General features: G+C 39.4%; 1 protein-coding gene across 1 annotated transcript in view; it reads left to right on the forward strand.

Moving 5' to 3' along the window:
* Positions 1 to 574: 574 nt before the first annotated feature.
* Positions 575 to 12,094, forward strand: part of LOC144218361 (uncharacterized) — a 138,052-nt gene continuing 126,532 nt past the window's right edge. Inside the window, exons 1-4 of the mRNA XM_077748220.1 lie at positions 575 to 655; positions 4,396 to 4,544; positions 6,553 to 6,750; positions 7,315 to 7,390. Of these exons, the coding sequence (XP_077604346.1) occupies positions 7,317 to 7,390 (74 nt within the window). The 5' untranslated portion in view covers positions 575 to 655; positions 4,396 to 4,544; positions 6,553 to 6,750; positions 7,315 to 7,316. The remainder of the gene's footprint in view (positions 656 to 4,395; positions 4,545 to 6,552; positions 6,751 to 7,314; positions 7,391 to 12,094) is intronic.

The following is a 12,094-nucleotide window of genomic DNA, read 5'->3' on the forward strand; positions in this document are numbered from 1 at the left end:
GTGTCTACTCCAAGAGCTTTGGAAGAGATGCTCTTATTTCCTCTTAAAGCACAAGATGAAAGGAAAATGCAAATGAAGAGATTTGGAGGTATTTTCATTCGCCACACAAAAGAAGTAGTCAGGAGCAGGAAAAATCAGGGGAAAGCCCATCATGTAGCAATGGAGACGTGGAGACAGGGGATGTGTGGAAACAGATTGTAGTTGCAAGAGTGACAGACTCTGTGACGTCCTGAGGGGCTCTGACCCAGCCACACTGAAGGCTTGGCTCCCTGCTCAGAGTTTTTAGTCACACAAATCAATCCATTTGCTTGAAATTTAATTTAAGTTGGATTTTTGTTACCTTGGGGGAAAAAGCACTGACAAACAGAGGAGTGAGGGCCTGTTTAAACAACTCTAACCCTTCCCACAGCAGAAATTATTTTGTCTCGCAACATCCCTGGTGCCAGAGCAGTGCCCAGCATCTGACTGGAATCCAGTGAGCGCTCTGACTCAGTGATGAAATAATGAATGACCTAACAGTAACTGTGAATATTTTCAAAGGCCCAGACAGAGAAAAGAAGTTAAGAGAACATCACTTCAACATAAGCTACAGAGCTTTTTCGGGGCCAGTGGGAAGTTCTGCCTCACTGACCACAACAAGTGGACTAGGAACCAGGTAGTAAGCAGTCAGCAAGTGTTGGGTTCTCATGAAGACCTGGGCTCACATCTCAGCTCTGTTATCTGTCCCCTGCTGGACTCTGGGAAAGCTATTGAATTCTCACATCCTCGGCTTCCTTATTTGCAAACTGCTGATAATAATTTATCATTAGGAGGACTATAGAGTTGTTGCTAGAAGGAAAACATACAAAGGGTACAGAGTTCAACAAGACAGTAAAGGAAGTACATGAATCCAATCAAGTGCTACACACACACACACACACACACACACACACACACCCCTTAGAAGAAGTAGGTTATAATTTCAGAAGTAGATCACAATTTTGGTTGACCACAATGCCCCATGGGCACTACTTCAGTAAATGATCCAACATTCCAACTGTGGTTCTAGGAGGAATTATCTGGTAGCTTTTTCTCCCAGGCCCCCTGTTCTAGGTTCTAATATCTGAGTTGTGGTTTTAGGTTTGTGGATTGATAACCTCAGGGTGTCGGACATGGTAACTGTCCTTTATCTGAGACTTTTAAATTCTAGGGGGACATAGAAATAAGAATCAAAGTCAATCCTTAGTAGAAAAAGATTATGTTAATTTCCTCATAATCTGTTATTTGTCACTCAAGGTACTTGTATGTATATTGAAGAGAATCTGACATATGAGTTTTGTAATTTTTAAGTGAAAGTTGTTGGAGAATTTAAGTTAGCCAAGGATGTCAGAATGCCTGAAAGAGAATTTGATTTATTACATTGATAAGTTTAATGTCTTAAATTAATTGGAGCTTTGCCACTTATTATCTGTGTGACTTTGAACAAGTTACTTATTATTACTTTGATACCTCAGTTTTCCTCTAACTTAAAATAGAAATCAGAATAGCTATTCCATGGGNAAGTATCTGGCATAGAGTAAGCACTTATATAAATGTTAACTGTAAGGGTTTAGAAAGATTTTGCAACTTAAGGTTATAAGTGTACCCTATCATATATTTAAATCACTTAAACAAATCAACTTATTAAATTTGTCAATGTAGATAAAATACTTAATGAAATGTGACTGAATTTTAAATATCATTGATGGCTTAAAGTGTTTTGCCAGTCCAAATTCAGTTCATTGATTGCAGGGAAAAGTGATTTTATTTCCATATTGTTAATAGTAGCTATACTGAGAGAAGATCAAGAAATGTAGGTTGAATTAAAAGACAAAGGGACAGGTGCCTGGGTGGGTGGTTGAGTCCGTTGAGCGTCTGACTTCGGCTCAGGTCAAGATCTCAGGGTTCACAAGTTCAAGCCCTGTGTTGGGCTCTGTGCTGACAGCTCAAAGCCTGATGTCTGCTTCCTATTCTGTGTCTCCCTTTCTCTCCCAGCCCCCACTCACTCGTGCCCTCACATGCGCTCTCTTTTGCTCTCTCTCTCAAAAATAAACATTAAAAAAAAACTTAGCTAAGAGAAAGCTAAGTTTTTTAAATTTTTCAAAATTTTAAGTTGAATATTAATGCAGATTCCAGGCAACTACAGAGTTGTTTTTGCTCATCAAGGGTGTTTACTGTCCCCTACATCAAAAGGAAATTTACATTGACAAATTTCAGTTTCTAGTTAGTGTGAAGCTAAAACACAATGTTGCATTTTAGCGTTTCTAAACTATCTATGTTAGGAAACTGGATAAATTCTATATCCTTCTTGAAGAACCAAGTGCTTATTAGTATGTTGGTAAACCTGTTTAAGTTTATTTATCCTAGATTCTCCAACATTACTTCCCCAAGGGACATTTTATCTGTACACATCTGTCGTCCTTGTGAGCTAGCGGTTTGGGAACTTCAAGCCCCAGACAAACAGAAAGTTTATAAATCAGCAACTTCAGTATTTCTGAGATGGTAATTATCTCATCCAGGAGTGAAGAGGGCAGGTGCCTGAGGCAGAAGGTGGGGGGGAAGTACTGGCTGCTGAAAAAGAAAACCAAAGTAGAGCAAGAGCAAGGAGGGGAGCTTTGCTGGTGGACCCCACCCCATCTCAGGCTGTTCGCAAATGACGTGTTTTGGGGTTTTTTTAATGTAAACACTCTCATGGATGGCAATGTGCCATAGATACATTCTTACCCAACCCTTCATTTCAATTTCTATTGCTCCAGGAGAAAATATCTGCAATAATTTTATTTTCAAATATTTAAAATAGTTTTTTTAATGTTTATTTATTTTTGAGAGAGACAGAGACCGAGTGTGAGTAGATGTGGGGCAGAGAGAGAGGAAGACACAGAATCCAAAGCAAGCTCCAGGCTCTGAGCTGCCAGCACAGAACCAGATGGGGGACTTGAACTTACAAACCGGGAGATCATGATCTGAGCTGAAGTTGGACGCTTAACCGACTGAGCCACCCAGGTGCCCTATTTTAATGAATGCTTTTAGTAACACGTTATTTCAGTGGTTGACGTATGGAACTGGTAAAATCTTTTAGCCTGATGAGACAAAATTCTGGTGCATGGGGGTCAAACTAACCTGGTGGAGTCTAGGGAAGTCTTTCTCTGGTATCTTCCATGCTTTTCTGATGTCTGTGCGTTAGTCTCCAGGACATTCATCTTTTGGAGCTCATGGGCTCCATCTGTTTTGGATTGTGGCACCTTATGTCTGCTAGGTATCCTAAGGAATTACCTAAAGCTCCTCGGTCCTCAGACCCTAAATATGTCACTTGAAGTCTTCCATCCATCTCCTTTCTAAGTGTCTTCCTCTTTAAGTTTTCCAAACCTGGACGTTGTCCCTTTCTCCAATCAATCTCTACTTTCTTTTGTAAGAGCTTCCATGATGCATAGTTGTGGGTATGCTATTTTCTGAAGCATTACACTTTACGTAACAATTTTGGCCACAGCTTGTGTTGCCAAATAAAATTATGCCTCTTTTCTAGTTTGTGAGTGTGTGTGTGTCTTCTTTGAAACTGCTTTAACTGCTTGTTGCTGTAATTTTGTATAGTTGAGGTTAGCCAGAGGAAATTTATGCCCCAAAAAAGAAGATCTGTCCATTTGAAGAATTTTTGTTCTCTGCTTTTAAAATTAGTACCCATGATACTGTGAAAGCAAAATGACATGTTGTTAGAAAATCTAAGAAATAGGAGGTAGTCAAGACCTTGACTGGAGAACTGCACTCCAGAAATTGAGAATGGTCTCATATCTGAACAAAACTTCTGTTTTTAATGGTTGGTTGAGATCATATTAAAAGGTTTGATGTCAGTCAATGAATGTCCTGTGATTTACATACCTGAGGCATATATAAACAACAAAGCAAAACGTAGACCCCTCATAAAATAATATTGGCCTGCAAGTAATCTAGGAGACAAAACTTTTTGTGCTAACATCTCCTAAAGCACACATCAGCCATGAACCCCACCAGAGCAAAATCCGGTTCTTGCAGTGTGAAATGAACCTTACACACTATGATGGTCTGTGGTTGCGCATAAACAGATAAAGTATATCTATGGTATTTTAATTTCATGGGGAAAAGAAGCAGCCATGAGCAAAAATATCAAAAAAGTTTTCTGGGCAGGGTAGTGATCATGAAAATAAGGTTGAGGAACATTTATCTAAACTGCGACCCACGATGCATTGGTGAGATTATTGAAAGTTCATTTCTCCAACATCTATCAGTTCTCATTCTGATATTTCTGCCTCACAAACAGAACCTACTGCCTGTATAGGTCTTGCTTCTTTGAAATTAAAGGTGTATCATTTCTCACAGCTGTGAAATATTTTTGATGTTTCTTAGATGGCATGTGGGGAAAAAGGCTATATATATGGAATTCAAAATGACATTTTCCAGCGATTCATTTGACTGAACTCAATTTGACCTTCACATTGGCCTAAGAAAACCGTAAATGATGGGCCTACATCGCCACATGTTACCACTTATAATTTGTAAGTATTCATAATTGTAAGAACTTATAATTTCCGTGCCTACTCAATCTTTGAGATCCAAATCAAGCATCACTCTGGTTTTACAGCTTAAATGGAACTTCAAGGCCCAGAGAATAATTATTCCTTCTTCTGAGCTGGCAGTATAAAGTACATGTGTCACTTATTACACCGGCCACACTGTATTATATTTGTTTCTCAGCTTCCACATTGAGAGCTCCCCTGGTTGGAAAGCAGTGGCCGATCCACCTCTATAGGTCTACACCTGGCATGCCAAGCAATAGATGCATCAGTGACAGGGTGTGGTGTTGCACTTCCAAAGGCAGTGGCAAGGGGTCATGATCAAGGATTCCTTTTCATTTTTTTGAAGTACATTTATAGGAACTCCTTCTCAATTAAACTGTTTCAGTATCTGTCTGCAGTAATCACAACCCTGCAGGTTTATTTGCAAGGGACGTTGTCATTCTGTTCTTACTGCAAGTGTTCAGAATCTGGAATGTGTTCTCTTTTATCCATCCCTGCTCCTTTTCCTTTCCCTCATTTTGGGTAATGGCACCACAGTTCACCAGCGGCCCAAAACAGAAACCTGGAAGTTGAGCTTGCTCGTCCAATTCCCACACCACATCGATCTTTTGTCTCATATTTAATATTTCTTTAATCCTTCCTCAACTTCGAGTGTGACAGAAACAGCCTTGTAAAATCACACCCCTTGCTGGTGAAAGTGGTCAGTTCACAATGGGTGCAGAGGCTTTGGCTATTTCAAGTTCTGCAGCCGGGAGAGGGGGTGGGGGGCGGTGCTGGAGGTTGTTTATTGAAGTTCAGTAATGTTTGGAAAGGAATAGGCCAAGGATTTCAGAAAGAAACTGCAGCCATTTTTACTGCACACAGGAAGACGAAATCAAGTAAAAGGTATATTAGTAATAATGGACTTTTTAAAAAACTTTTTTTAATGTTTTATTTATTTCTGAGAGAGAAAGAGAGACGCCATGAGCAGGGGAGGGTCAGAGAGAGAGGGAGACACAGAATCTGAAACAGGATCCAGGCTCTGAGCTAGCTGCGGGGCTCGAACCCACGAACCGTGGGATCATGACCTGAGCCAAAGTTGGACGCTTAACCAACTGAGGCACCCAGGCTCCCCAATAATGGACTTTTTTAATTGAAGGCCCACTCATTGCTTGTCTGTTCCTAAGGCATAAAACATCACTGCCTTTAGACATTCTGTATGATTTCTATTATGAAATCCAGTTAAGTTATCCATAAAACATCACTACCTTTGGAAATTCTATATGAAAAAGAAAAAATAGAACAACTATTATTTACTTGATCATATACTATTAATATATGAACATTATTAGTTTTTTTGAAAATACTGAAACACACACACACACAAGTCCAGGATTAATAATGATAATAATGTATGATGATAGTAGTGAATAACATTGTACACATACGCACACACAAATTATATAATATACTAATACATATTATATATGTATATATGTATATATATATATATATATTTACATCTATTTTTACAAAAGTAGTTTTAAAGTGAGCATACATGGGGTGCCTGGGTGGCTCAGTCAGTTAGGCATCCAACTTCGGCTCAGGTCATGATCTCACAGTTTGTGGGTTCGAGCCCCGTGTCAGGCTCCGTGCTAACAGCAAGCTCAGAGCCTGGAGCCTGCTTCAGATTCTGTGCCTCCCTCTCTCTGACCCTCGCCTGCTCACACTGTGTTTCTCTCCCTCAGAAATAAATAAAACATTTAAAAAAATTTAGAGTGAACCATACATTCCAAAACTACTTTTTCCATTTTTAAACAATTATAAACATTTCCTGATATCTTTAATGACTCCATATTATTCTATTCTACAGAACTTATATGATCAATCTTTCATTGTGCAACATAATAATTTTCAAATTTTAATTATACATAATACTTTGAAGAACAACTATATTCATAAATCGTAACATACATCACTGATTTTGTTTTCTTCTGATAAATTCCAGGAAATTAAAGTGCTGAGTCATGGAGGCATTTTTAAGTCTTTGAATGAGTACAGCTGAATTTCCCTCTAGAAGGGCTGCGTCAATTCACACGCAAAATGTATTAAGGACAGTGTTTTAAAACCGCATGGTGATCCACCTTCATAACATGACACAGATGTGGGCTCCCAGGCCATACCACAGTGGACTGCAGTGAGGAAGGTTCTCTGCATGGAAATGTTTGAGGCTAAGTTACAGAGTAGCTAATAGCAACAGCCCTGGGGTAGAGTGCAAACCACAGACAAGTATTCCTGCCTACCTTGCATGCTGGTCACACAGTCATGTGTTTCATTGTTTTTTCTTATTTTTCCCAGCCAGGTTAGTACCATCAATTTATTTTTAGGATTATGTTTAAGTCTTATAGGACAACAGCAGCAGGGCAGAGAAAGAAAAGGAAGGGAGGGAGGGAGAGAGTTAGAGAGAGAGAGAGAAAGAAAGAGAAAGAAAGAAAGAAGGAANAGGAAGGAAGGAAAGAAGGAAAGAAAGAAAGAAAGAAAGAAAGAAAGAAAGAAAGAAAGAAAGAAAGAAAGAAAGAAAGAAAAGAAGGGAGGAAGGGAGGAAGACAGACTCACAAAAGCACTCCAATAAAGATTCTGAACTAAGATTAAAACAGTATAATCTGTCTCTGTAGATGGTCTCTACATCAGTATATCAATAAATTTTAATCCTTCGCTGTGGAAAGATCTGGGGACTAATATTAGTTTTGTCTGCCATTTTCTCCCTCAGAAATGACATATAAAGCAAGTGTAAACCTTGGATTTTATAGAGCCACTTCTTCCCAGTGCTCAAGCATTTCACACAGGTAACAAATATAATCATTTGTTAATGTTGAATACTGCCTTCATCTCCAGATAACAACAGGACATAGTTGTTGGGCAATAACTGCCTGACATAGTTTATCCTTATAGAGAGAAACATGTTTTCCAATCCCTCTGCTGCCTTCATTATTGACAGTGAGAGATTATCCAAGTGAGGGGAAAATGTCGAAAACCAGAGGCCTGACTTACTGGAGAGTTAATATCATCATCCCTCATGGCCAGTGGGTCCTGAGCCAGAGCCGGAATTCTGGTAGAAAATGGGTAATGTGACACCACTGGACCTCAGTCTATAGAATTCATCAGCCCAGCCATCCTACACAACTCAATTTATAGACAAAACCCATAAAATTTTGCAGTCAGGAAGGAAACCTTCAAAGAGTTTCATGTCTTCAAAGGGTCAATTTTCACAATTAAGACCCCAATTTAAGGCAGTAGAATATATTTAGTGGGAATGCAGCTTGGTAATTATTTGTACAAAATAGCAGCTCTCAACACAGAAAGGAATTTGCACATGCACGCTTCTATTTGTGTGAGCAATCCCCTATTTTGCACATGAGGCCATATACTGTGCAGACACAGCCCCTTAAAATGTTCTGGAGCCACTGTGATTGAGCCAGTTGGTATTCACCTAATGCCTGCAATTAGAGTACAACAACTAACCTACGGGCAAATTCAAGTTCTTTACTGTCTTAGAGCTAAACATGCGTATCTTAAGTACCAGAGTAATTTAAAAATTGACAGGTCTGCAGTTATAGCGTTTGGGGAGAAACACTCAAGAAATCCTTCCTCTGGAATACTACTTTTTTCTATAAATTGATTCTTTTCAAGTCCCCAATTTACAAACACCGAATCCTCAAATAACCTAAATCTAAAAACAATGACCCCTTTGCACTCTGCTTCAGAAATACCTGCTAACAGCCCTGCTGTGGACCCCCAGATGATATTTACAGAAAATGTCTTGCCTCAAAACCGGAAGGAGAGAATAAACCACAAAGAGCACAAATCACAAAGCAGCTGATTCCACAGAAAGTCCGTCAGGGGGACGTGGCCTCCCTGTGTGTTTACCGAGCGGACCCTTCCCCAGTCTGCCCAGGACACTGGACTGATTTTCTCCCTTTTGGCACATCACTTTGCATTTCAAAAATTAGCGGTCTATTCTGGAAAGCATCTTCATAGCACAGTTTAGTGAGTTTTCTTTCTTTAGCAACTTCCACATTTTTGTTAGGACCACATAAAATAAAGTCGACATAAATGCTTCTCAACCACGGAGACACTTTATAAATGTCCTATCCCCTCTCCTATTGCCTAGCAAACCTAAGTTATTCATTAGCCCCCTCATCAGCATGTGAGAGGTTTGCAGCTCACACACGCGCGCGCGCGCGCACACACACACACACACACACACACACATTAAGTTATCCAGACTTAAACAACTGTATTTACTTGCCAAAAACTTGGCAACATATATGCCAAGTACGCATATATAGGACATAGTCTTTAAAAAACCTGTGGAAGTAACGACTGATGAAAAGAATCAGGATCTCCACGGAAACTTAGCTAAACAACACTGCAGCCGGGCTGAATTAGAGGCAGGTGATGGTGCACAGATATTGTAAACTAACGTTTTAACACGAAATGGCTCTACAATGGCAGAGCTACTATATTTTCTTAGAAAACATTTTTATTTAATGGTTTCTTGAAATTCTAGTGACAGATCTGACTGTTCACAAAGTAGATTAAAAAGTGATAAATGAGACAAAGCAAAGATAATAGCTAACAGAACAGGGCACTGAAATTTATCATCAGTAATAAGTACAGCTCATGAATCAAGATGTTAATGCTCTATATCATATAGAAAACAAATACTATGACTTATCTGTTAATGCTGACACAAAGCAAGAGAATTTTACACATCTTCCCAAGATACTTCCAATATACTTTTCTCGTAAGTAGCAAGGAACAAATCATGTAATGAATACTTGAAGTTATGGGGATTTTTTTTAACCTAAGTGTCCAAGAGGTAAGGTAAGAGCACCAAGAAAGGAAAGAAATTTGCTCTTTATTAATTCAGATGACAGAAAAGGGTAGGAAGGACAGAAAGACAGACTTTAGATCAACATAATCTAAGAAAGAATAGTTAGAGGCCCCTGGGAGGCACAGTCGGGTGAGTATCCAACTGGGTTATGGCTCTGCTCATGATTCCAGGGTTGTGGGATGGAGCCCCACATTGGGCCCCACACTGGGCATGGAGCCTGCTTAAGATTCTCTCTCTCTCTCTCTCTCTCTCTGTCTCTCTGTCTCTCTCTCTCTCTCTCACTGCTGCTGCTGCTCTCCCCCATTCATGCCTTTTCTCTCTAAAGGGTAAATTTCTTTTAATTTTAAAAAGAAAGAATATTTAACAGCTAGAGTTGGTGAACAATGAAATTGACTATGATATTTTCTGTGTTCTGTCACAGATATTATTGTAGATTATTTGTCATGGAAGTTGTATGACAACACCTAGTGTTTCATTTTCTGCATATTTATTGTCTATTATATTTCCAAACATGCTGATTAGTCAAACTATGTGCTACTGGAAATGCAAATCCATTCTGCATCACACCTGTCACTGGTAAATACAATATCCTACCAGTAGTGGGGAAAATGGTCAAGCTCAGGCTTGACCTCCATTAACCCTAAAACTCTCACCAATCCTGAGCATGTTAAGATGCCAATATGACAGGCCAAGTCAAGACCTTTGGAGCTACAGTATGATAGATGTCAAAGAAATAGCAATGTGACAGGCTAACACTCTGACTAAATAATCATCTCAAGACCTCACCTTGTGTCCAACAGAGCTCTTGGCACCACTGATGTTGTCAGTCACCTCTTCTTTCCCATCTGTCCTTGATCTAGCCTGGTTTATAAACCTAAGATCACAGTGACCATATTTTTGTTTCAGGCGGTCCTGAATTATGCCTGTTGTCCCAGTGGGATAATAATAATAAGTCCCCCTTTCACTCTCAAAACCATTTTAGTTTGAAGAATAAACTTTATTGCCACCTACCTTCACCCAGTATGCTCTGCAGGAACTAACAGTAGTGCTTGATTTGCATAGTATCATGTTAATGTTAATGAATGCTGGAACCATCTCTTAGCTTTGTATAGCAGAATGATACGAAACACTGAAACATTCGGCATGCACAAGTATCCTTGAACACAATGCTGTGCAAAGCGAGGACTGTCCTACTTACTCTGCTTTCTGACAGAATACTTCTCCAGCATCTATTTCTGGCCAACTGGGATTGCAGCTTCATTCCACCCCTTACTGTAGGCGTTGTCCAAACATATGACACACCAAAGAGATTTTTCCAATTAGGAAGCTAGAAACTCTGGGCCTTGCACCACAACTGTTATTTTGTAATTGACGTAGTGTCATAAGTAAAAGAACAGGAGCCCCTGGCCCACGAAGTCTCCCTTGGATGCAGTGTAGTTAATAATGCAGGCTGGTTTACCTGTGTTAGAGAATCCTGTGTCCGCAAAAGGCTGGACCTCGGGGTTACCTAGTGTGCGTCTAAACTTCTCTGGTGTGTGTCTAAACCAGTTCAGATTTCAAGAAGGCTGTAAGCCATGTGTAATGCTGTGTCTCATTAGTTAATCAATGGTTTATTTGATGAATGCCTGCCCTGCGGAATATTATAGTTAGCGTGTATTATATTTGGGTGATATTCTAATACCGCGTTCAGACTTCCATGTGGAAATCCTCAATCTGCATAGAACTCAGTCATCGCCATTTTTAAGCTAACCCCCGGTAACATTCCCGCCCCAGCAGTGGAGTTCCTGGGTGTGACTTGTCCTCTTCACCCATCAGCATCAGGCTACATCCACTAAAGTTCACCAAAGTTCTGTGGTTTCAACAGAACTTGACATATTATAAGTTCTATTTTTCCACTTTTATGTGCTGTTAATAAACTGCTTCGAAAAGGACCCCAAGTAGACACAGAAAACCCTTTCTTTTAGGAAGACCCAAGTACCAACTGTGTTTACAAGAAGTTCAGCCCAGGCATGGTGTGGTGTGTTCTCAGAGGATCATTGATTTCAACTTCATCCTGCCACTCACACAATTCAGACACCCATGAGCCAGGTTTGGAGTCAGGCTGACAAACCTGGAAAACCTTTCACCTGTGGTAGGACATGACACTCTTGTTGGTTTGGGTAGACCTCGGTTTATTTATTTCAATCCAGTTTGCCTAAAACCGCTTCACCAGTGACCAAATCTCCTAAAACTCAATGCTTTTCTGAGTGTTTCTGAATCTTCTTGGATGTTTTAATCCCCTTTGTCATTTTTCATGCCTGCTTTTCAAGACTTTTAAAAACCAATTTATGTTTACATCCAACTTAATTATTTTTCATAAATATTTATATAATACATAGAATTTTAAAAATTAAGGCATCGTTTTGACCTTCATAGATATCCTTTCCTTTTTAAATTTTTGAGAACTTAGTGNAAAGAGGATTTGTCTAAATCATAATTAATTTATATTACTTATTTTTGATTGGTATAATAAATCTTTAAACACTCACAAGGGACTTCAATTTAAAGCTAGGTAATCATTAGAAGAGTAAACCAACAAATGGCTATTAGGTGAAGAAGTCAATTTTTTGTTTCTTTGGTTCTGTTATTGTGTTTTTCCTTCCCTCCCTCCCTC

The sequence above is a fragment of the Crocuta crocuta genome, unplaced genomic scaffold, assembly GCF_008692635.1.
Source record: "Crocuta crocuta isolate KB4526 unplaced genomic scaffold, BGI_CrCroc_1.0 scaffold39, whole genome shotgun sequence".
Classification (NCBI taxonomy): domain Eukaryota; kingdom Metazoa; phylum Chordata; class Mammalia; order Carnivora; family Hyaenidae; genus Crocuta; species Crocuta crocuta.